Source organism: Schistocerca serialis, chromosome 4 (genome assembly GCF_023864345.2).
Source record: "Schistocerca serialis cubense isolate TAMUIC-IGC-003099 chromosome 4, iqSchSeri2.2, whole genome shotgun sequence".
Taxonomy (NCBI): domain Eukaryota; kingdom Metazoa; phylum Arthropoda; class Insecta; order Orthoptera; family Acrididae; genus Schistocerca; species Schistocerca serialis.
In genome coordinates this window covers 929538662-929563507 of record NC_064641.1, presented here as the reverse complement: position 1 = coordinate 929563507, position 24846 = coordinate 929538662, and the positions used below count along the sequence as shown (strand labels likewise).

The window sequence follows — 24846 nt, the reverse complement described above, 5'->3', positions numbered from 1 at the left end:
TTGGGGGAGCTGATGTGGGAGTGGTAATTCGCGCACTGGGCTTGGGAACAGCCTCAGCTGTTGGAGGCGCCAGGGGCTGGCCCAAGTACGCCACTGTACCTTTGTATGCTATTTGAGTAGGGGCTACTGGCTCTGAAACACTGGCTGCGTTGCAAGTGCACTGACAGCTGCAGGTGTTAGTGCCAACACTCACCACCTCGGTCTGCGTTGAGGCATCGACTTTTGGAGTAGGCTTCTGAACCAGGGATGCAAAAGATGTAGCAAATGTGGGAGGTTGCATCGACTTATAGATCTTCTTGGCCTCACCATATGGGATACGCTGGGATGTTTTTATTTCCTGGACTTTGCGTTCCTCTAAAAATATTCGGCAGTCCCTACTCCAAACAGGGTGGTTTCCAGAGCGATTGATACATCTGGCTGAAGACGAGCAACCAACTCCTTCATAAGCAGCCTTACCACAGTTGCCACGAGTCGCTTCGCCTTTACACCCTAAGGTGGTATGCCCAAAACGCTGGCATTTAAAACAGCGCATTGGAGACGGGAAATAAGGCCGCACACTAAGGCGAAAGAAGCCAGCTTTAATATGTTCTGGAAGTTTCGTGCTACTGAAGGTCAGAATAAAGGAGTCGGATTTCGCAAGATTGCCATCAACCCTCTTCATGATATGTTGAACATCAAAGATACCTTCCGGAGCCCAATCACGTTGCAGTTCGTCTTTGAGAATGTTGACTAGATCCCGGCATGTCACAACACCCTTGCTATAATTCAAAGTGCTGTGCAGTTCAGTGTCTATGGCATACTCCCCAAGGCATTTGGCAGCTTGCAGGTTAGTGGCTTGCTGGGAAGTGGAAGTTTCCACGAGCAAGGTCCCATTACGCAAACGCTTCACTGATTTTAAGGAGCCACAGATGCCCTCCAGACCCTTTTGTATATAGAAGGGCGAAACCTTCTCGAAACTACCCTCCTTCCGTTTTACAATGAGAAACACATTCGGATTACCAGAATGCATTCTCTTACTAAAGACTTGACTTGTCAAAGATGTGCTGCAGTCAGGGGGACTGACTGCACGAACTCGCTTCAAAGACTGGGTGTTAGAACCTTCCAGCGGCCCACCCTTTCCGCTGGGAGGAGGAAAAGAGGAATTCGAAGGATCCATCTCGGTCCCACGAGCAGCTAGGGAACTAGAAGTCCACCTAGACAGAGCCCCGTGTACCTAGGTAAGCCTTATACAACTGGGGTGCGGCAGGTGCCCCAGAGGTTGCCCGTTTGCGACTGTTCCACCCCAACAGCCACGCATCTTATATGCGCGCAGCACACCGTAAGATTGAGGGGTTTTTATAGAGGTTTACCGTCCTCGCAATCCAGGCGGTCAAGCCAAGATTACCATTCCCCTCAGCACACAACATTCCACCGCCGCGCCATACGGTAGTCGCTGAAGCATGTCCGGGGGTTACGGTGACAGGAGACTGGCGGCGCTGACCAGTCCCCAGCTCAGGACCCCGGGGTCGCCAAGCCCGTGCTCAGTCCTAATCTAAATCCCTCAGCATCACCCGACTTAATTCGACTACTTTCCATTATCCTCGTTTTGTTTTTGTTGATGTTCATCTTATACCCTCCTTTCATGTACTTATCAAAAAAGTCTTGTGAATTTACAAACGACATGATGAAGTTTGAAGAAAGTGTTCGCAGATCATTTGAAATATTCAGTGGCATGAAACCATCTTTTTGTTGCTTTACAAATAAAATAACAGAATCTCACAGCCAGTAACATAGCACAATGCCTGTCAATTTCCCCCCTCCCCCCTCTCCAAGGAAGTATACACGCTAAATATTTTATAAGAAACAGAAAAATTCTCGAATATGGTAAAACATCCAGATTTTATATTGAATAAACAAATCGACCTCTACTACAGTAAATTGAAATTCCTGACATATCCAGGACAGAGACAAGCGACTTAGGCATTTTACATGCAGTTAAATTTCTTTAACCAAATTATTTATCAGCCAAGATCGCAAGTGAATAACATTAAATGATAACTAGTTTCAGCTGAATAGACAACCATCTGTAATAACAACAGAGAGTGGTATTGAGGTAGACTACCAGAAGTGATTACAGAAACAGTGATAAGAAAACCAGAAGTTTAATTATGTAGTGATTATTAAAAGATATGTAGTGTCTGCTTATAAAATGAGACTAAGAAGGCCGGCCGCTGTGGCCGAGCAGCTCTAGGCGCTTCAGTCCGGAATCGCGCGACCGCTACGGTCACAGGTTCGAATCCTGCCTCGGGAATCGATGTGTGTGATGTCCTTAGGTTAGTTAGGTTTAAGTAGTTCTAAGTTCTAGGGGACTGATGACCTTAGATGTTAAGTCCAGTAGTGCTCAGAGCCAGTTTTGAGACTAAGAAGTAACATCTGCATCGTGGACAGTCATGTAAGTGACAGATTCCAATAAAGTAATCACGTATATGATTGAAACAAAATATTATGCATATAAGACTTAACGAAAAACACAGTGATACACTATAAGGAAATAAAAAAAACATACATAACCGAATCAATAAGCGTGCAGGGTAGAATCCCGTCTTAACTGTTTGCACTGAAATAGAATATTTTGCAAACAATATTATTACATCAGTAATTTTTATTACGTATTGGGAACTATTACTTTTTATGTAATCACCTTATATGTAAATATACTTACATGCATGTGTCTAAACTTGTGTTAATAATATTAGACATGTATTGTTTAATAAATGTGTACATTCACTTTTTAACTGTTTTTGGTTATGCAAACAATGTGTAACAGTGGATACTCATGCTACATGTACCAGCATGTTGCCTCTTTCTTATCAGTATGTGAGTACTTGCATAGCCAATTAGTCTGCTTACAACTCTGAATATTATTAGACCCTCTAGCATTTTCATACTTATACACTTTAGTTCACAGGTTACTAGTGTAACAATACCATATAGAATCTACGCAAAAACTTTTGTATCAGTGCAGACTTTTAATATGGGATTGCACTCTGCTCATTGCTGTGCCACAAATAAGTAGAGACAGAGATATGGGGAATTCTTGAAAATTTTGAACAGCTATGGCCGGTAGGTAGATTAAGGGAGTGATGGACACGATGGGTAACGACACTGGGACTGTTGTTATTAAGCAATCGGTTCTGTGAGGCAGGTTTACTTCACCTCTCGCAGGCGAGGAAGCACGGCGTGGGAGGTGTTATAAACAACTAATGTGGAGATGTATGTGGAGTAATTAGGCACAACACTGGGTGCTGATGTGCTATGAAAAACCTGTAAATTTCTGTTGCAATAGTGCCTAACAACTCGGGGGGGGGGGGGGGGGGAGGGGTCGAAGAGGGTTAGAAGTAGCTGATGTTATAATTGATAAGGAGCATTTCACTCGTCCGTTCCTGAGAGACTACGTCAGAGGCACAGGAAAAGGAGTGTAAATAAGGAAGCACAGCGGCTCAAGGCTGTCTGTGCCTGAGGTCGGAGACAATGACGACTGTTTAAGTTGCATGCCAACCATGACGTCCATTTGGTGATGATTTTCGGCAATCCACTGGCCCATTGAATCAACTGTGAAGCCAGACGGTATCGACTCGCCACACCAATGGTGGTGCAGGTCTGACACTTTTCACTGCACAGGTGCTGCGAGGAGCAGGTGGGCGGCCGGCCCCCACTCTCTGGCTGACATCGTCCGACGGACTGCAACGAAGGATCTGGGGCGTGATCTCGGTGCCTCCCAGGTCTGAAGTTGTTCTGAACCACTCAGCGAGCAGCTCTTGGCGGCCGTATAGAGTTGCTGAGGCTCTACTACAGCGACGGCTGCTAGCTGTTACACTTTGGCACTCTACATGGTGGCCACAAGCAGCGTTTGAGGGAATAGCCAGTAACGCTCTGGAAGGCAGGTGCAGGCTAATTTGTCAGCCGACTAACGCTGCCAGCCACGGCGCACGGGCAGTGACAGGAGTGCTCACGTCACGGGTATGGAGCGGCCGGGTGTCATGGCAGCAGATGCTGGCACTGGTGTTTGCGCTGACACGCGTACACAGCCGTGCGGCTGTCACCTTGATCAGCAGAGGCACTGTGTTTTCTTTGGCGGAATAAAAGTCAGTGTCACGCTGGTCTGTGTATTTCCGCACACCCTGCCGTGATTCACGCCTCTCTCCCACACCACATCTCTCAGCCATGCCGGTACGTTAGGTCCCGTGCGGCTGGGGGATAGTAAGAAGTTTTTTGCTTGATCGAACAGTTCACGAATGTTCTGCCGGTTCATAGTGTCCTGCGAGCACAATATTTCAGCGGTCAGACATGTCGCCATCGTCAGTCACGCTGATGAACTGAGCTCCTGAGGGTGTGGGGCTGTCTTATATCCCCTGCCGTTGCCTCCGGGGTATCCGCCGGCGGCAGAGCGTCGGCACTCGCGGAGACGATAGCGTCGGCGTCTGTGATGGCCTTGATATAGCTGTTCCGCCCACCACGGTCGTCAGATCGTTTCATTTGCTAACAGTCTTCTTAGTCAAACTCAGTGCTGGCTCCCGTGTCTTCCTGAAATTAAAGCCGCAATCTCGATTGATGTGATCGTCCCTGGTGCGAATTTCTGTGGCCTCTCTAACAGCGCTGTACCAGTGTTTGGATGTGTGCGCCATGAACCTGGTACGTTCGTACTCCTTTGCGTGATTCTCGGAGAAGCTGTGCTCTGCGACCACTAACCTGTTGATATATGTCACTGCAGTGTGCCTCTGGTGTTGTCGGCAACGATCTTTGACGGTGCGCACTGTCTGAACAATATATACTTTTCCACACTGACACGGAATCTGGCATACGTCGGCTTTCCGCAAACCGAGATCATCTTTGACGGTTCCCACTAATGTTCGTGTTTTATTGGGAGGGCGGAAGACAGTTTCTACTGTGTGATTCAATATGCGTCTGATTTTTCCCATGGTGCACCAATATGCAGTATAAAAGTTGTAGCTGCCTCTTTCACCGTAACTTCATCCTTCTCCACAACTTGTCGTGTTGTGGTTGGGTGGAGAGCACGCCTAATATGCCATTCTGAGTAACGGTTTTTTCGGAATAGAGTTTTGTGGTGTTCCATTACCTGTGGTAGATTCTCTGCAACTGAGATCGTGCGCACCCTGAGTACTAATGCTTTTAGTACCGCATTCCTTTGTGAAGGTGGTAGCTCTTTGCATTCAAATATACTCGAAGTACTGTATATACAAATTCGTCACCACAGGGTACAGTGGGCTGCTCACTGCGATTCCTTCCGTTTGTTCACAGTATTCTTTATTACACACAAAATACGTGGAAGTAAGAAAACGTCTGAGAAGGTCGGTGGTCTTTCCGTCAAATTTCTGATCAATAAGCTCTGTAGCCGCTCGTAGAGGCATCCTATTATATAAGGAAACGAAGTTAAAATTCACCACGATGTCTGAGTCTTTCACGCTGAAGTTGTGAAGGCGGTTTACAAAATCCACAGAATTGTGAATGTGAAGAGGGCATTTATCCACATAAGGTGTGAGCTTTTCCGTCAGGTATTTCGACAGAAAATATGTAGGGGCCCTAATATTGCTGACAATGGAACGCAATGGCATCCCATCACTGTGGACTTTACGGAGTCCATAAAGACTTTGCGTTACAAATCCTAGAGGTAACAGTTTCTTGGCGACCACGTCTGGTAAATCCGCGTCGTTCAGAAGAGCCTGTTCTCCACCTCCTTTGTCGAGTCATTGTTGATCTTCCGGCAGAAGTAGTCATCTAATAGCGTCTGCATCTTCTCAGTGTTGTTCTTGTGGAAAAGAACAACAGTAGCGATGCCTTTGTCGGCGTGTAAGACGACAATCTCATGGCAGTCTCTCTGGTCTCGGGTAGCTACCCTTCCTCTGCTGTTAACGTTCCAGTGCGAAGGCTTATTCTCACCAGAGCTCGCCAAGTTTCACGACGTACTTATTCAGCTGCTTCAGGCGGTAGTCGCGCCGCAACCAGTTCAACTGCGCTGGTGGTGACGGCGACCTGTGTGAACTTAGCGGCGGCAGCAAAGTTAAGTCCCTTCTCCAGAACTGAACAACCGCGTCGTCACTCAGCTCCGTGTCAGTCGGATTGATGAACGTCTTACACTTTGCCTCCAGTATGGTTTATGAGAAAGACGATAGAATTTCGATATTAGACGTCCTGTAGCCTTCCTATGGAATCACCTGCGACGCATGTGACACCGTGATAATAACATAATGAAGACCTTTGCCCTCAATGGGGCAACACTATTTTCATTGATTCAATACAAATATGTGCTTTCCACCGGTTATTCCCACAAGGAATTACTTGTACAATTTAGTAATTTTCCAGAGATTAAGCTTTCGATTGGCCTGTTTAGCCTCCAGTCTGTTTATCAGAGCAGAAATTCATTGATTAACTCGGTAAACTTAAGATACGGCATTCACTTGGCAACAAGCACCAGTATTAATTCAGCTACTAAGTTCAATCAGTTTTCGTAGATGCGTATCACTGAGAAATTTCTGTCAATATTGTCTAACTAATAATTTATTTAGTAGGTTAATATGCATGCGTCTGCAAGAACCATCAGTAATAACAGAGTTACTACATTAAGTCATTATTCTAGGTAGTTGCTTCTCACTTAGCAGCTCCTGTCAAGATTGTTTAAATAATAATTCAGTTTGTAGGTTCGTATGAATACTTCTGAATGCGTTCTAGTCGTACTACGCAATAACAAATTCTAACTGCTCGCATCCAAAGTGCCATCCCTCCGCCAGTCAGTTAACGACAAATAGCCTGTACACAAGAAGGGGTTCTGTTGTGCCCTTTCATACGTCCACAATGCCGTAAGCAGTTTCTGTTTCCTTGTGCAACTTTCTTTCTGTAGTGACTTTTTTTCTGAACCCAACCACTCGCAGTTTATTAAATAATTGATCATTAATTAATAATTAATTAATTAATTAATTAATTAAATAATTGATCATTAATTAATAATCTCAGGTAGGCTTGAACAAAATGATCTGCAGAAATTGCACAAACAAATAAATTGTGAAGTTAAGAAAATCTAAAAGATAAAATGTAATTTTTTGGCATACGTCTGAATTCCCTTTCATCACATTAACCGTTAATGTGTTTTATTCTGAATTGGAAAGAAAGTCCGTATCGATTCCATGTTACCTTAGACAGGATATTAAAATGGTTGTCGCTTGTACACAAATGACCACCTACCACCGCCACGTCTGTCTCAGGCCAATCCCTTGTTCATGAATTTATTTCCTTTTCCTTGTTGTTTAAGTTTGTACAGCTGCTGAGACATAGCTCTAGTCATCCAAGCATATTTCTTTTTTTTTTTTTTTTTTTGGTTAAACAGGTTAGTATCTTTCAGACAGACTACTGTATGAGAAAAATGCCACCCGTTCGCGTTGAATTTTAATACATAAGAAATGTTTGTACGCTGCTACATATTAAAATTGAAACAACACGAACATGAAGATGGCATGCAATAAACGACCATTTGGCATGAAGTGTACTTGTACCACAGACTTGGCTATGCAACTAGTTATCCTTTCAGCAGAACCACCCAGAATAGGTAAAACTAAGGGCATCTACATTCTGTATGCAAGGAAAGCTTACATAGCGCATTTCTCATTCATAAATTGCCTTTGAATGTTGGTTGTCGTAAGTTATTTTAGAAGGACCAACAAATTTTGGAGAGCGACTGCAGCAGTATCGTGACCTATCGGGTCTGCAGTCTATCATTCCGCATTGTTGCTGCACGCATCGATTGGCATCGAACGACTGCCGGGTAAATATGAAACTGATAGCTTCGGAAGGTCCTATACTCAACACTCAATGGTCACAGGCAACTGGATTCCGAGAGAACCGTCTCGTCCCTACAACATCGTATAGTAACATGAGTTACCATGAGTCAGGAAATGATTGCGTTGAGTCAGGAAATGCTTTCTTGCAGCAAGCACAGTGCGACGACGTGTGGACCACCACGGAATATCGGCACGGCGACCATTCTTGGAGGAGCAGAGGGAGGCTCACCGGCAGACGTATGGCAATAATTGAGACAAGAGTGGCACCAGGCATCTCTCCAGACGACTTTCTGGTCCACATATAGTGTCACGAAAGACGTATCCGTGTGTGGAAGGCTCTGAAATGAAGACGATGCTGTCACTGGACGCAGCACACGGCGTATTGTTATGGGATGTTGCTGGGTACCCTACACGATAATTTCTGGTTCGCATAGTCGATAAGATGAAGAACAATTATTATATTTTTGCTCGGCCCGATGGCCCCATGACATCATGCAGAAACAAGACACTACGAAGCCACAGGCTGCCAGTCCCGTCATGACCTGCCTTGATACTGTTGATATTCAACCCTTACCCAGCTTACCATAATCTGCAGATGTGTCATCCAGTGAAATTATCTAGTAATAAGTTCCCTAGACAGTGGCATTCCGTCATTAGTAACTAACCGCTGTGGTAATGAATTTCAGCATAGAGTAGAAGCACAATGATATGTCGTAACCATACCTGTAATCAAACTCTATTTCGACTCCATGCCCCGCGTGTTTAGAGCCATTGTTACCGCCAGAGGTGGAAGCTCAGTGTTATAAATATCAAACTATTTTGTGCCACGGTTTCTTTGTACTTTTTATGGGAGAGATAATGTCTGTCGCCAACATTCCTTGACACAGGAAGGTTAAGAATAGCTGGAGAGAGGAGCGTGCTTAGACGTTCTGTGGCTGGAAGCTTTGGATGGCCTGGGCTAACGAAGCAAAAATCACCATCCAGGCGTTGTTATATACAACGTTACCACACATCTAGTACTCACTGCTTCCACCACGGCCAAACACTGGTGACACAGCAGAAGTAAAGGAGCCAGGCTGTAATAACGCTTACCAGGGTTAGCACATGTCCTGGCCCAAAACTTGGCTATTATCTGTCCTGTCTGACAAGATATGCTGGCTCAGCAAACCATTCGTAGGTAAACCCCCGCTAATTTTGGCCAGGCAGTATCAGCCACTGCCAGCAGAGTTGGAGAAATGCTCCATGCCACTCACCGTCCTGGTATGGTTCATCTAGCTGCCCCTACTAGACGTGGCCTCCAACCAGCTGCTACTAGCAGGACCTAGGCTTGATGCTGCAGAGTGTCGAACTGTTGCCTGCAGCCTGGGGAGCACCCACTGGTTCACACCGGAGAGATGTTGCATCCCTGTTGCACGCTGTCTTGTGCTGTCTTGTGGCGACACACTCTAGTTCTGCAGGCCATTGTCGCTCCTGTCCACACTGGGTTACCTCAGCACACTCACAACATCGTGCCTACTTCTCCTCGCCTCCACAGGAGCTTGATAGTGGCCCTGGGGCCTGACCTCGCAGTTCTCCACCTGCCCAAGTACTGACGCCGTGACACCTCACCTCAGCCTGCCACTGGTGTAAACTGCCTAGTCTGTGCAGGCTGCATACTGAGTCCAGCACTTTACTGACACTCCGCGGCCGACGTCTGACACTCGCTGCTGATGGCAAAAACACAAATGCTTTAACTAGTGGAATAAATAGATTAATGTTTCTTTCACATTTCCCTCACTTAAAAGATGGACTTTTATAGGTGGGCTGGACATTTATTTGCGGATGGTTTCAGAATGAGTGGAAATTTCATGTTACGGGAGTGAAGCACATGTGTGGAATAGCTGACTCGCGACAGTAACAGCGGCATCTCTGAATTTATGAATCTTTGGCTCAGTCATAGAGCGGAGAGTAGTCGTGTGTCGGACATGGAATAAGTTTAGGTAACTTCCATTTAATTCATTTCAATTTGCATAAGAGTAAAAGAATTGAATCATATGAGTTTTGGGAAGAATGTAAAGCTTCTGGTTTCCTGACAGTTTTTTTGTTCTTGTGAAATACAAGTTTAAAATAGAGCATTGTCATTATAATGAACGAATTATAATTTTCATTTCCAGTAAGAAGTTTTTTTAGTATTAGGAAATCATCCCAATATTTGTCGCAGTAGTTTAGTTTTACTTTAGCATATTTCTGCTGGTGCGATTTCTTCATGCTGTGCTGTTGCTGCTGATTATGCTGTAATCTTTTTAGGTGAGAACGATCTATTCACAGCAAATAACTTTCACACTTACTAACTGGTATGCACATGGCTCCAGTTCTGCTGCGTGGCCAAACTGCACTCAGTATTACCATAATCGGCACTGGTGTACCTGAGTACAAGCGCTGTACTGAAGCTATACTGCACTCTGTCCTCAAACAATGAAAAAATTTAATCAGGTTTTCCTCTGCGTACTGTATACGTACTGTAGCACTATAAACAAATTAAATATTTTCATATGCTTTGTGTTACTCTATTTTTAATGTCCAGCAGTATACTTTTCGCACTTGGTGTAAGCTCATGATACAATGAGTTCTTAATATCTAATAAGACTTGATCTTACTTTCTTCACTACCTCATAACATTACTGTGGCTTGTGAGTTTCTCTGACACTTTCAGTGAGATACAGTTATTACTAAAACTCTTAGCACGTTTTAACATAGGAGAACAGTCACTATCAGTCGACATATTACTAGTTTCAGATCCTCTACTCGTGGAAACAACGCTCATAATCACTACAGCTGGTAGTGGGGTACTTTATTTAAGCACCATCCCAATGCCTCACTGCAGTTGGCATGAGGGGTGCTGGAGCCGCCGTCACAACTGATGGTATAAGTATTTTTTGGCGAATACAGGCGGAAGGAACAACGTACATCGTCACCATTACAGTAGAGTCTGTCCTGAGGCTGTTCACTCCCATTCTCATGGGGACAGTGAAACGCCTCGCTTGGCATTGGAATTTGTGTGTAGCTTCCCGTAGAATGCCAGAGTCACTTGTAGAAGTGGCTCAACTTCAGGGAATACAGAGGAGGACTACGGAGGAATCCGACCACTATGGCGTGCATAATCTAAACTGTTAGTCCACAGAGCCTCCTGTACATAATTGGCCCCGGCGATGTGCTGTACGTTTTCTACGTCTCGTCACAATGCTAGGCAGCCATTTGAGTCCAAGAGGCCTATGATCAGACACAAGAATTAGAAGTAGTGTTTCAGTGTTACCATCCGACATATTTACCTGTTCTCCTTTCGATTTTTGTGTTATTTATTGTATAAAAACCACTCAGCGTATGAGTGAACAACACACTCAGAAAGCAGATCAGTTCTTACAGCAATAGGTAGGTCATCAGAGAACAGATATGCATAGAGAGTTTAGGGCGGTAGAAGAGGATATAATTTACTCTTTTCGACTGCTTCCATGTAGATTCAGCTATCGCCGAATTGGTTAATCGTCTTCTGGAGAGACAGGAGAGGATAATATATCAACAACGCCAAAGACGAGATTCTGGACAGATGAGCAATTATTACAGAGCATCACGTCCCGTTTACATGATGGCTTAAGAAACTGGGTTTGAGGAACTCAAGAAGGGTCTGGTACAGATGATATTGTTAGATTCTATTGAAAATATTTCAATGTCGTATTATTCCTCTCATCATTGGCTAATAAGCTTGTTATAAGCGTTCCACACTCACATCCCATAGACTTCTCTCTTCCCCTGTCTTTATTTGGTCTGTTCATTACATTCACCAGTTGCCCATATTACATAGTAGCCAATGCAATTACTAACTTGTAGAACATTTTTGTATGTATACTCAAATAGTTTCATATTCGAATATACCTTAGAAACCAAAACCCAGTTCATAACGAACTAATAAGTAGTATTGTGGAACATTAATACTTTTGATCATAGTATGAAAGCTTTCACGACCAGATGACATATCTTCTGGTAAACCTTCCGGGATGTAAGGTCGTGGTCCATGAAACTCTTCAGCTCCTAACGTTTCGTCCAGAGCTGCGCTGGACATCTTCAGAGGGGTGTTTCTCCTCCAGTGAGTCTTGCCGACAGACGGGTCGGGCTTTTTTATTTTTTCTTTATTGTTATTTTAAACCTGTACAACAGGCAGGCTGTCAGCAGCATTCTACGCCGCTCTTCAGCCAGAGGATACACAATGAGAAGAAACACTGACAAGACACATAAGTTACAGAATGGTGGGTAATAAAACAGTAGACACATAAAGACAAACACGGAGCTGTTCACACTCGACGATAATCCACACTGCAAACTGTTGATACGACGCACAAACACTGAAGAAGACCATGGCACTGGAGAACGATGGAGTGTGACGGTGAACACTGATTACTAAACATGACGGCACACACGAAACACTGATGGCGGTGATCTACGGCGCGCGAATGGCCACTTAGCGTGTGCGAGTCCGGGGACCTACCAAGAGAGGAACAGGGGTGAGGTGGGGGAGAGGGGAGAAGAAGGATGCCAATGGCTGGGGTGACGGGGGCAAGAGGAGAGGGACAGGGGATGGGAAGCCCGAGGGAGGAGGGGGGAGAAAAAGGAGGGAGGGAAAAGGGAGAGAAGGGAGGGAGGGTGCCCAGAGGAACAAGCACAGGAGGAGGGTGGGAGGATCAAAGTTGGTAGGAGGGGTAGATGGAGGGGAGGAGGGCATCATCAGGGAGGGGGAGTTGGCGGAGGCCACCTTGGGAGAGGGTAAGGAGGGTGGAGAGATGGAGACCGGGTGGGACGTGCGAATACAGGTGCGGCAGCGGGCGGGGGTGGGACAGGATCGGGGAGGGGAGCGGGTAAGGAGGATCGAGTTTGCGGGAGGTGTATAGCATCCCTATCCTTTCAAGGAAAAGGAGGAGGTGGGGGAAGGGGATGAGCTCATACGGGATCCGCGTGGGGGAGGGGAGACGGATGCGATAGGCGAGTCGGAGAGCATGACCTTCAAGGATTTGGAGGGATTTATAAAAGGTAGGGGGGGCGGAATGGGTCGGACAAATGAGAGCGACATATATATCGTAGAAAGTGGGCGTGACCAGAGTTACACATGATATGCAGAGATAATCTTTGTCAAAGATAAAACTTAACTACCGATCGTAATCTCGTCACGGATAAAACTGTCTAGCAATTCTGTAGTGCTACTGTCCAAATATCACTAAGTTTCATGGTCTCTTCTTTCCGATTAAAATTATCCCTATGTTTATATATTTCAATTGCTTCTCTACAAAGCCGTGGGTAATAGTTCGTCGTCGTAGATAAAATTTTTGTTTCAGAAAACCTCACTTGATGATTTTCTGACTGAAAAGCGTGTTCTGCTACAGCCGATTTATCTGTTTTTCCTAATCGGCAAAGGCTTCTGTGTTCTTTTAACCGTGTATTTACGCTTCTTTTTGTTGTTCCAATATAAACTTTTCCACATGTACACGGAATTTTATATACGCCACTGGCTGATAGAGGAGCGTGTTTATCTTTCACAGACTGGAGAACATGACAAATTTTCTTCGTTGGTCTAAAAACAGGTCTAATATCATGTTCACTTAAAATCTTTCCAATCTGATCCGTTACTTTCTTTATGAAAGGGAGAGAGACTGTATTCTTCCATCGTTTCTCGGGCTTGTCCTTATGCTTTTTATTGTTTGGATGCAGAATTCTGCTTACTTCTTTCTTTGAGTAGTCATTTTTCTCAAAAGCGTGCTTCAGATGTTTTAATTCGACGTCTAGATACTCCAGCGTGCAAATACGTCTAGCTCTGTCAACAAGATTTTTAATCCCACCTCTCTTTTGTTGTGGATGGTGGTTAGAGTTTTTATGTAAGTATCTGTCTGTGTGCGTTATTTTTCTAAAAATCTGTTGTTTCAATCTTCCATCTGTCTGTCTCATAACTAAAACATCCAAAAACGGTATTTTGTTATCATTTTCTCTCTCCATGGCAAACTGGATTCTTGGATTTATATTATTAACGTAATCAAAAAATTTGTCTAAGGCTTCTCTACCATGTGGCCAGACCACAAATGTATCGTCTACATACATCGGAACAACAAAAAGAGGTGTAAATACATGGTTAAAAGAACACAGAAGCCTTTGCCGATTAGGAAAAACTGATAAATCGGCTGTAGCAGAACACGCTTTTCAGTCAGGAAATCATCAAGTGAGGTTTTCCGAAACCAAAATTTTATCTACGACGACGAACTATTACCCACGGCTTTGTAGAGAAGCAATTGAAATATATAAACATAGGGATAATTTTAATCGGAAAGAAGAGACAATGAAACTTAGTGATATTTGGACAGTAGCACTACAGAATTGCTAGACAGTTTTATCCGTGACGAGATTACGATCGGTAGTTAAGTTTTATCTTTGACAAAGATTATCTCTGCATATCATGTGTAACTCTGGTCACGCCCGCTTTCTAGGATATATAAGTCGCTCTCAGACGTCCGACCCGTCAGTCGGCAAGACTCACCGGAGGAGAAACACCCCTCTGAAGATGTCCAGCGCAGCTCTGGACGAAACGTTAGGAGCTAAAGAGTTTCATGGACCACGACCTTACATCCCGGAAGGTTTACCTGAAGATTGATACTTTTATTCAAATTTTTAAGGAAATTATATATTTTACATGGTGTAAGAGCACTTCAAACCATCTCACTCGCCATTATACTCAAGAAAATCTTGTACTCTGCGGGCTTTTAAAGTTGTTCAGAGTTAAAATATTAAAAGTAATGGCTATTTTCGTTGTCTAAGGGGTGGGATATGTAGTTTCCGCATTACATACCAAATACTGCTGAGTCTGCAGTATACAATATGAATACACATATCAATCGAATGGTCGAAGATTCCTATCACTCGGCAACTGCGTGTTGTGAATGTAACATAGAAATTTATAAATGAAAGATAGCTAATAAATAAGATTTGCAGGTTCTATTTTAACGATTTTAAATGACGAATACGATAGCAGAAGTACTTTTAAGAATGCCATTTATTTCTACAAAACACTTACTGATGTCGGCGGTCCAGCAATTAAATAAAATATAAGTTGAATAACAGGGCAACAATAGATTTCTACTTCATGTAGTTATGAACAACAACATAGCTTACGAGATATTCACTTCTAAACGCATACCACGTCTTCACTGCAGAAGATATGGAAATCTCACAGGTGCAAAAATCGGCACTACGAAATATTTCTGTCTCCCGTGATCACGCGCAAACTTCTTAACACTTTTCAAGTTTTTCATGCGACCCTCCGTCGCGCCTTCCCGTCCAGAGACCCCTCGTGTCCTGTGCGACCTGATGCTCCTCCCCACTGCACTACAGTCTCTACATTGTCTCCAGTAGTCGCCTACCATTGTAACGAGAGCTGTGATTGGTTAGAGCGCTCCCGCCATGTCTCCAAGCCAATGCACAGGCACAACAATATTGAAACAAGTATGAAATACTGGATTTACATTTAAATAACTAGAAATTAAATAAAATTCCAATGGCTGGACCTTAAACACGCTCTAACAGACATTATTAAATACAGAAACAAAGTACATGAACACACATCAAAGGAATAGAAACAAAGGTAGGCCAGTAGCATAATGTCTCTGTGCCTTCTGAAACACAGTACACATCTGACCAAAGGTATAGACTAATAAATGTATATTTACAAGCATGCTGCTACCGTTTTTTCATTTAACTGTGGAGTACTTATGGCCTGACGTTATCAATAGTAATCGGCCAATTTGATCTCCAATAACTCATGTACTATTCACGTTACACGCATGTAATTCATACCAATTTAGGTTTACACTAATAGCTTCCTAAAGACACACTGATCGATAAAATCGGATGAACTGTTTATTGTATAATTTACAATCAGATACTAAACTTCAAACTAATAAAGATACGGAAAATCTGATTACACCATAAGAATTTTCGTGCAAATAATGGTAACGTACATATTTCTGTTTTAGGTATCATGATTCCTCAGGCTACTATTTATTTCAACATGAACTGTGAAATGTCTGCCATAATGGTTTCACAGAGTCCGCCATCTTTGGCACTCCCGGAATACAAATCTCCTTCATCAACACAAAGTACCTTCCTGGACACAGCGTCAACATGGAGTTCCCAGCCATACGGTCGGCCGGGACCACGCACTGGGGCTACCCCACTTGCTCCAGCTACTGTTCGGCCCCACGCTGTTGCTGACGATCCCCGGCTTGACGAGCAGCCTGTGTGGCCACGCTAACTCCGAACTCAATATATTTACAGGCCGCCACGTCTCACCCATTACCTCACAAAATTCTCACATCAATACTATTCCTCAAGAATACTGCATTATTTAGCACTTGTTGCATCTATAGTAATAATATTCATATTGCGAAACAGCTGAGTGCAAGTCTGTCAAATCCAATGGCACCTTCAATATCCAGAAGATAATCCATCCGATTACTAACCAGGCCTGACACTACAGAACTTTCTTGATCGTGTGAGAACTGATGTGTCAAGACCATTTGTATACTTGTACAGAAGAAACTAGCTAGAAACGTGACTAATGCCTCACTCATGCAAAAAAAATCTTTAAAACGTGAAAATATACCCAAAGAGAACACATGGAAACAACATAGTTACAAAAAGAAACGCAGACACTAGATATGTTATGCTAAGTACCTCATCAGAAAATACAGCACCTCCACACATCCACACAATGGGGTCTGTACTTGACCCTGCATAAATTCTGTAGATTCTAAGACTAGTGTTTAATTTCCAATTAACGTTGAGGTCATTAGAGACAGTCATCTAGTAGCAAAAATACACTACTGGCCATTTAAACTGCTACACCACGAAGCTGACGTGCTACAGACGCGAAATTTAACCGACGGGAAGAAGATGCTGTGATATGCAAATGATTAGCTTTTCACAGCATTCGCACAAGGCTGGCGCCGGTGGCGACACCTACAACGTGTTGACATGAGGAAAGTTTCCAACCAATTTCTCATACACAAACAGTATTTGACCGGCGTTGCCTGGTGAAACGTTGTTGTGATGCCTCGTGTCAGGAGGAGAAATGCGTACCATCACGTTTCCGACATTGATAAAGGTCGCATCGTAGCCTATCGCGATTGCGGTTTATCGTATTGCGACATTGCTGCTCGCGTTGGTCGAGATCCAATGACTGTTAGTGGAATATGGAATCAATGGGTTCAGGAGGGTAATACGGAACGGCGTGCTGGATCCAAACGGCCTCGTATCACTAGCAGTCGAGATGACAGGTATCTTATCTGCATAGCTGTAACGGATCGTGTAGCCACATGTCGATCCCTGAGTCAACAGATCGGGACGTTTGCAAGACAACAACAATCTGCACGAACAGTTCGACGACGTTTGCAGCAGCATGGACTATCAGCTCGGAGACGATGGCTGCGGTTACCCTTGACGCTGCATCACAGACAGGAGAGCCTGCGATGGTGTACTCACCGACGAACCTGGGTGCACGAATGGCAAGACGTCATTGTTCCGGATCAATTCAAGTTCTATTTACAGCATCGTGATGGTCGCCTCCGTGTTTGGCGACATCGCGGTGAATGCACATAGGAAGCGTGTATGTGTCATCGCCATACTGACGCATCACCCGGCGTGATGGTATGGGATGCCATTGGTTACGCGTCTCGGTCACCTCTTATTCGCATTGACGGCACTTTGAACAGTGGGCGTTACATTTCAGATGTGTTACGACCAGTGGCTGTACACTTAATTCGATCCCTGCGAAACCCTACATTTCAGCAGGATAATGCACGACCGCATGTTGCAGGTCCTGTACGGGCCTTTCTGGATACAGACAATGTTCGACTGCTGCCCTGGCCAGCATATTCTCCAGCGTCTGGTCAATGGTGGCCGAGCAACTGGCTCGTCGCAATAAGTCAGTCACTACTCTTGATGAACTGTGGTATCATGTTGAAACTGCATGGGGAGCTGTACACACCATCCAAGCTCTGTTTGACTCAATGCCCAGCCGTATCAAGGCCGTTATTACGGCCAGACGTGGTTGTTCTGGGTACTGATTTCTCAGGATCTATGTACCCAAATTGCGTGAAAATGTAATCACATGTCAGTTCTAGTATAATATATTTGTGCAATAAATACCCGTTCATCATCTGCATTTCTTCTTGGTGTAGCAATTTTAATGGACAGTAGTGTAGATATACACTCCTGGAAATTGAAATAAGAACACCGTGAATTTATTGTCCCAGGAAGGGGAAACTTTATTGACACATTCCTGGGGTCAGATACATCACATGATCACACTGACAGAACCACAGGCACATAGACACAGGCAACAGAGCATGCACAATGTCGGCACTAGTACAGTGTATATCCACCTTTCACAGCAATGCAGGCTGCTATTCTCCCATGCAGACGATCGTAGAGATGCTGGATGAAGTCCTGTGGAACGGCTTGCCATGCCATTTCCACCTGGCGCCTCAGTTGGACCAGTGTTCGTGCTGGACGTGCAGACCGCGTGAGACGACGCTTCATCCAGTCCCAAACATGCTCAATGGGGGACAGATCCGGAGATCTTGCTGCCCAGGGTAGTTGACTTACACCTTCTAGAGCACGTTGGGTGGCACGGGATACATGCGGACGTGCATTGTCCTGTTGGAACAGCAAGTTCCCTTGCCGGTCTAGGAATGGTAGAACGATGGGTTCGATGACGGTTTGGATGTACCGTGCACTATTCAGTGTCCCCTCGACGATCACCAGTGGTGTACGGCCAGTGTAGGAGATCGCTCCCCACACCATGATGCCGGGTGTTGGCCCTGTGTGCCTCGGTCGTATGCAGTCCTGATTGTGGCGCTCACCTGCACGGCGCGAAACACGCATACGACCATCATTGGCACCAAGGCAGAAGCGACTCTCATCGCTGAAGACGACACGTCTCCATTCGTCCCTCCATTCACGCCTGTCGCGACACCACTGGAGGCGGGCTGCACGATGTTGGGGCGTGAGCGGAAGACGGCCTAACGGTGTGCGGGACCGTAGCCCAGCTTCATGGAGACGGTTGCGAATGGTCCTCGCCGATACCCCAGGAGCAACAGTGCCCCTAATTTGCTGGGAAGTGGCGGTGCGGTCCCCTACGGCACTGCGTAGGATCCTACGGTCTTGGTGTGCATCCGTGCGTCGCTGCGGTCCGGTCCCAGGTCGACGGGCACGTGCACCTTCCGCCGACCACTGGCGACAACATCGATGTACTGTGGAGACCTCACGCCCCACGTGTTGAGCAATTCGGCGGTACGTCCACCCGGCCTCCCGCATGCCCACTATACGCCCTCGCTCAAAGTCCGTCAACTGCACATACGGTTCACGTCCACGCTGTCGCGGCATGCTACCAGTGTTAAAGACTGCGATGGAGCTCCGTATGCCACGGCAAACTGGCTGACACTGACGGCGGCGGTGCACAAATGCTTCGCAGCTAGCGCCATTCGACGGCCAACACCGCGGTTCCTGGTGTGTCCGCTGTGCCGTGCGTGTGATCATTGCTTGTACAGCCCTCTCGCAGCGTCCGGAGCAAGTATGGTGGGTCTGACACACCGGTGTCAATGTGTTCTTTTTTCCATTTCCAGGAGTGTATGTTAGTATTCAAGGAAAAAAAAACGTGTTTTCAAGGTTTACTCCTTGATTGGACAACATTCACAAAACCACTGTAGGTATGAAGTCGCTTCTCCTCACGCAACTTTGGTTTGCTACCTCCCTATACAGTAATAATTCAGTTTCATCAAGGCCCATGGCAAGTTCTATAACTCGTTGAACCTGTTCCTCCTCTAGTACGTTAACGGCTAACTCGTGTTTAACATTTACTGTAAATAATCCTTTGTTTCTTGAAACAAAACTTTCTGTGTTGACCCTGAATGCTTCTACTGCATGTTCAAGATTTTCCAAACTGCTGCATGAATAGCTACTTGCTCGTTAACCTGACTTAACAGGCTGAATTGGAGCAGCTTTTAGCGTATCATGTAACCCAGATTGTTAACTTCAACAAAAACTATCCTCTTGGACTTCACTTATTTTCAACTAGTTTTGACAGTTACAATTTTCTAAGGTTTTCCTCTTCAACTGCTATTAATCTGTTAAGTTCTACCATTCCTTTGTCGTCCTATGCGTTATGTTGTAACATTAGAATATCATCCCCTGCCTAATCGGAATTCTCTCAAAGAAACTTCCGCAGAGGGATAACTTACAGACTGAAGTAACATATACCACACGGAGCTGAATCCAACCCACCTTCCCACAGCAAAAATATCAATTTCACTACGGGTGCAGAGCAAAGGGTAAACTAATAAATCAGCTTGGCATTGATACGGAATTCAAGCAGCAGACAATCAAAACTTGTAGTCTGAGACGTTTCAAATTTAAGGCATTAACTTGGTCATGCGAGAACATTTACTAAGTCGAATATACACTTCCCTGTTCGAATAAATCCTCTAGAGTCATCAGACTCATGTATGTTAATGCATTTCGTTCTCTTAAGGAATGAAAAATGATTATAAATTCCGCTCTGGTCAAATCACAGTCAACGTCAGCGTGAAGGCGGTGGGGGAGGGTTGAAGAAGCTGCAACTTTTCAACACTGCGAAGTTCAACGATGAAATTGACAATCAAAGTTACTCTGACTACTCCATTCTAATTAAAATGCCTATTGCAACAGCCCACAGAAACCCAGTAATAAGTTTCCTTATAGATATTAGAATCACCAACTGGCAACAGGTAAACTGCAGATCAGTATGAATGCTCAGTGGCACAGACACAGCTCCACTCAACAAGTTTCGAAACTTTTAGGTTACGATTCCATACAATTACGTACATTTAATCTACATCAATACTTGATACAATTAGCAGAAAGAAGTTTTTCACTTAGAATTTCAATATAGATCTCACATCAAGTGGGCAGTTACAAAAATATGTATCATAAATGTTTTCTTTATGTAAAACTAATTTAGTATTGATTCCACAAGAACAGAAAATATGATCCTATGTCAGTAATATCACTTAGGAAGTTCTACCTAACGGAACATCACTAACAGGAACTTCAGCTACCGGTATTACTAACTTTGCTGACCCTGACATATCCCTTGAGCCATTCACTATTCCAAAATATCACTCTCCTACTAAACAATCAAAAGCGTCTTAAATGCACCGACCTGACGAAGAATCTCTACATAAATTAATGGACTAGCAACTGACATGTGACCACCAATAGAACTACAAGTTGCTTTTGTTGGGAAGCACCAAACATTTGCCCCTCCACATTAAACACAAGAAGAAAACATAAAAATATCCAAGTACACACTAATAACTTCAGTATTATCCACAAACCTGTTTTCATGAAATCAACCCAACATATTAATATGTCAGGCCTGATAGGTGCCAAATTATCTACTCATAACACGTACGGTACCCCAAAAGAAAAGAAAGATCGTAGCTTAGCACCAAGCAACATATATGCACTTCGTGAAATGTGAACGTAACATTCCACTCAGTGTTTACTCAGCAGCCTCCACTAACAGTCCATACACATGTGTATCAATTACTGTGCCAGCATTTAATGAACAGAGTAGAAAAAAATCATTAAGATTATGGGTTGAGCATGAATAAAATTAAGATGCATGAATGTAACAGTTTTCACCACAGTATATTTTAGTATGCATAAATTACGTTTCATTAACGAAAACTGAGTAAAATGAAGTTCAGACACGAAGCGAAAAAAGAATGCATTGTCAGGACAACGTCATATTGTAAAGTACGTGTTGCATCGAATGAACGGAACAAGCGCTGTGAGATTTTTTTCACACAGATTATTGTTCTTGTAGACACAGAATCAATGTATTTCAAAATATTATTACCCAACTGCGTCACAATTGTTTCGCGAGTAGATGGAAATCTACGCTAGAGGCTGCAAGCTTCCGAATATTATTTCGAATTCAACTTGCGAGAAAAAAATAAATGAATACAAATAGTGCACTAGTAAAGTAGTAATGGTTCACAAATAATAAATGAAACGACGCTCATAACAGCCAGCAATGCCCCACAACTGTTGAATGAAACGACTGTCGTAGCGGCAGACTAGAACACAAGGCTGTGAAGTGGGAGGGCTAGCTCAGCAACAGCAACGTCGCTAACAGTTTGCATGATGACAATTTATCTGAACAAACTTAACCAGTGAGTGCATACACACAATTAAGAAAAGTTTTTCCTGCATAAAATACACAAATGAATTAAGAAAAGTACTTCACAACACACAGTAACGCATGTATTAGCCGGAATTTCAATAAATTTGACATTTAAGAAAATACGCGCCTAGCGCTGACTGAACTATGTGTCAACAACAATTTAACTTCTCAAAACAGTTTCGTTAATGTTTGCAATTTTAGAAAAATGTGCGACTGGCACTTATCAAACTGTGTTAATAGCCTTCCAGCTGACAAATGTGATTAAGAAACACGCGCCACTGCGCCTACTACGCCTTTGACCTTTCCGTGGCTACAGGCCGGCTGGCGGCAGGGAGCGCAGTGCAGAGCGGCGGCCGACCCAGCCAGGCCTGCCTGTGGCCGCTGCTGGCTTCCCGCACTTCCCGGCGCGCTCAGTGCCACTGTTCAGCGGTGTTCTTCCTGAAAACAGTGTACCCTCTATGGTCACAGTGGGTGTAGTTTCTGATAACCGCGAAAGAGACCTTCAAAACTAACAAACGCTTCCAGTTATATGTTTGCTACGGACTAAAAAACAGTTGGTTAACAAATGAAGGGCACTCTTTGAATATTAATTCCTGTAACTTGTGACTTAGACCGTCGATGTATGCGTCTAAAACATATCAAAATTTCATTAACACCGAACGTATATGTTTCAAGGTACATAGTGAGTAGTGCGTAGCAGAAACGCCCAAATCTCGGACACTTCATGCTACTATCTTAAATAAAAAATAATAACCGAAATTTAAAACCAAATTGTGTCATCTATCCGGACTCAGAGTTAAGCAAAGAATATATCCGGACAACTTATTTTGCGATAGGCCCGTGGCTTCGTTTGTAATTAAAGCCTAAAGTCGATTCTCCACAGTATGAAATCGGATAGTAAACGTCTACCTTCTTCTTGCTCGCTGTTTTCTTTTCCAGCTCGTCACGCTCAGTTCGCTTTACTTTAGTGGTTTCCCACCCTCTGTTTTGACGCAGGCTTTGGACTACCACTGGCTGGGTTAAAAACCATTTTTTTACTTTTATTTGCTTTTCATTTTTAGTTTTTACTTTCCTTTACTTGAACGTACACAGTTACCAAAACATCCTAGTACTTCTTTAGTGACTGATATTTTTCGAAACACAGCGCCATGCAGGGTGCCACATCAAACTTTCTGCAACTTATGCATGTCACTTTTCGTTGTGAATAAGCAGTACACACTACCCAGCGTCTCTGAGGAATCTCCTTTTGCTCCGTTGCTACGAAGAACCCTGGATAATGTCCGCCTTTATTCTGCAGTCGGAAAGGGATTTCTTCTTTGGCTGTCCGTGGGATCGCACTTTTATACGGTTGACTACGAAATTTTTCAAGCAACTGACGGATTATTTCCAAGTGGCATTTCGCTAGTGGTATCTTCTGTTGCTTCCATATTTCCAAAATAGTTTTTGCATTAAGCACACACAAGTCATTCAAGTGAAAGAATACTTTCTTGTACCACTTCATTGTCTTTCAGATGTACTATACAGATGATAACAGCATATCTGTCTTATCAACTGCAGTCATTGACTTATTACAGGTGACAACACAGGTAGGTTTCAGTTTGTTTTTGCGTGTCGTATGTTCTTTTTTGTCTGTCTCCCCAAACTCTGATCCATTTACGGTGGAAAGCATCTAGGCTTCTTTCTTATCCATCCATTTTAGTGCCATTAATGTTCCACAGGACTTGAACTGTACTTCCCCACTTTTCAGCCTATGTGGCAACAGTGATAGATGTTTCCTGTTTTTCCGTACTGTTCCGACTGCGTTTGCACATTTATTATGGAGCCACAGACATAATTCGCGGCTCGAATATCAATTGTCTAAATAAATCTTATTACCTTTGTTAAGGTATGGCAATAAGAAACTCACAAAAAGATCGCCTGATTTTCCCCAATGGGCATTTCCAGATTCTATTTCCGTGGTGACACCAGTGTAGACAATATAATCCAAATTTTAATTAGTTTGTACGTCACGGAGGACGAAAATTTTAATGCGAAAACGGCTACGTTTATTTGGTATGTTCTGCTTAAATCGGAGCCTTCCTTTGAAAAGTAGCAGACTTTCGTCGATCACTAGATTTTCAAAGGGTACTACTGCCTCGCGGAATTTATTTTTTATGTTATCTACGACTACACGTATTTTTACAAGAATATCTTGAGATGCGGTGGAATTGTCATTGAATTGCAATAACGCAGGATCAACTTGTACCGGTCCCTGGCCATTATGTTAGAAAATATTGATCTTTGAAGCAAAGAATCTGTCGATCAACATTCATTCACTTCTCACTTTTTACTTCAAGGCATAAGCAGAGAACATGCTAAGTAGCAATATAATATTGCTAGGTCCTTATGCTTCCAGCGCGCTAATCTCCTTGGTACTGTCGTCATTTTTTTCAGTAACAAATTTACAATAATTATTCATCAATGTATAGATGACATGAAGTAAAAAAAAAAAACCCAAGTGACTTGCTCACTCTTGCTTTTAACCTGCTAAATGTGTTCACAAAACGGTGTCGTTTCGTCACTGGATGAATCTGCGTCCAGTCGTATTTTCACTCACGTCATCATCTTTTCCGTCTCTAGAGGAAGAACCTCTTACTCGCGATGTCGAGAATTTAGCAATACCCCAAGACGCACCCAACTCTTTGTCGGAAGGAAGCTCCGAAAAATCTGTACAGTCTTCGT

At 43.8% G+C, this 24846-nt stretch overlaps 1 protein-coding gene across 1 annotated transcript in view; it reads right to left on the bottom strand.

Moving 5' to 3' along the window:
- Window positions 1-22435: 22435 nt before the first annotated feature.
- LOC126474846 (uncharacterized) overlaps window positions 22436-24846 on the bottom strand; it is a 38674-nt gene continuing 36263 nt past the window's right edge. The window contains exon 3 of the mRNA XM_050102325.1: window positions 22436-22563. Coding sequence (XP_049958282.1) covers window positions 22436-22563 — 128 coding nt within the window. The remainder of the gene's footprint in view (window positions 22564-24846) is intronic.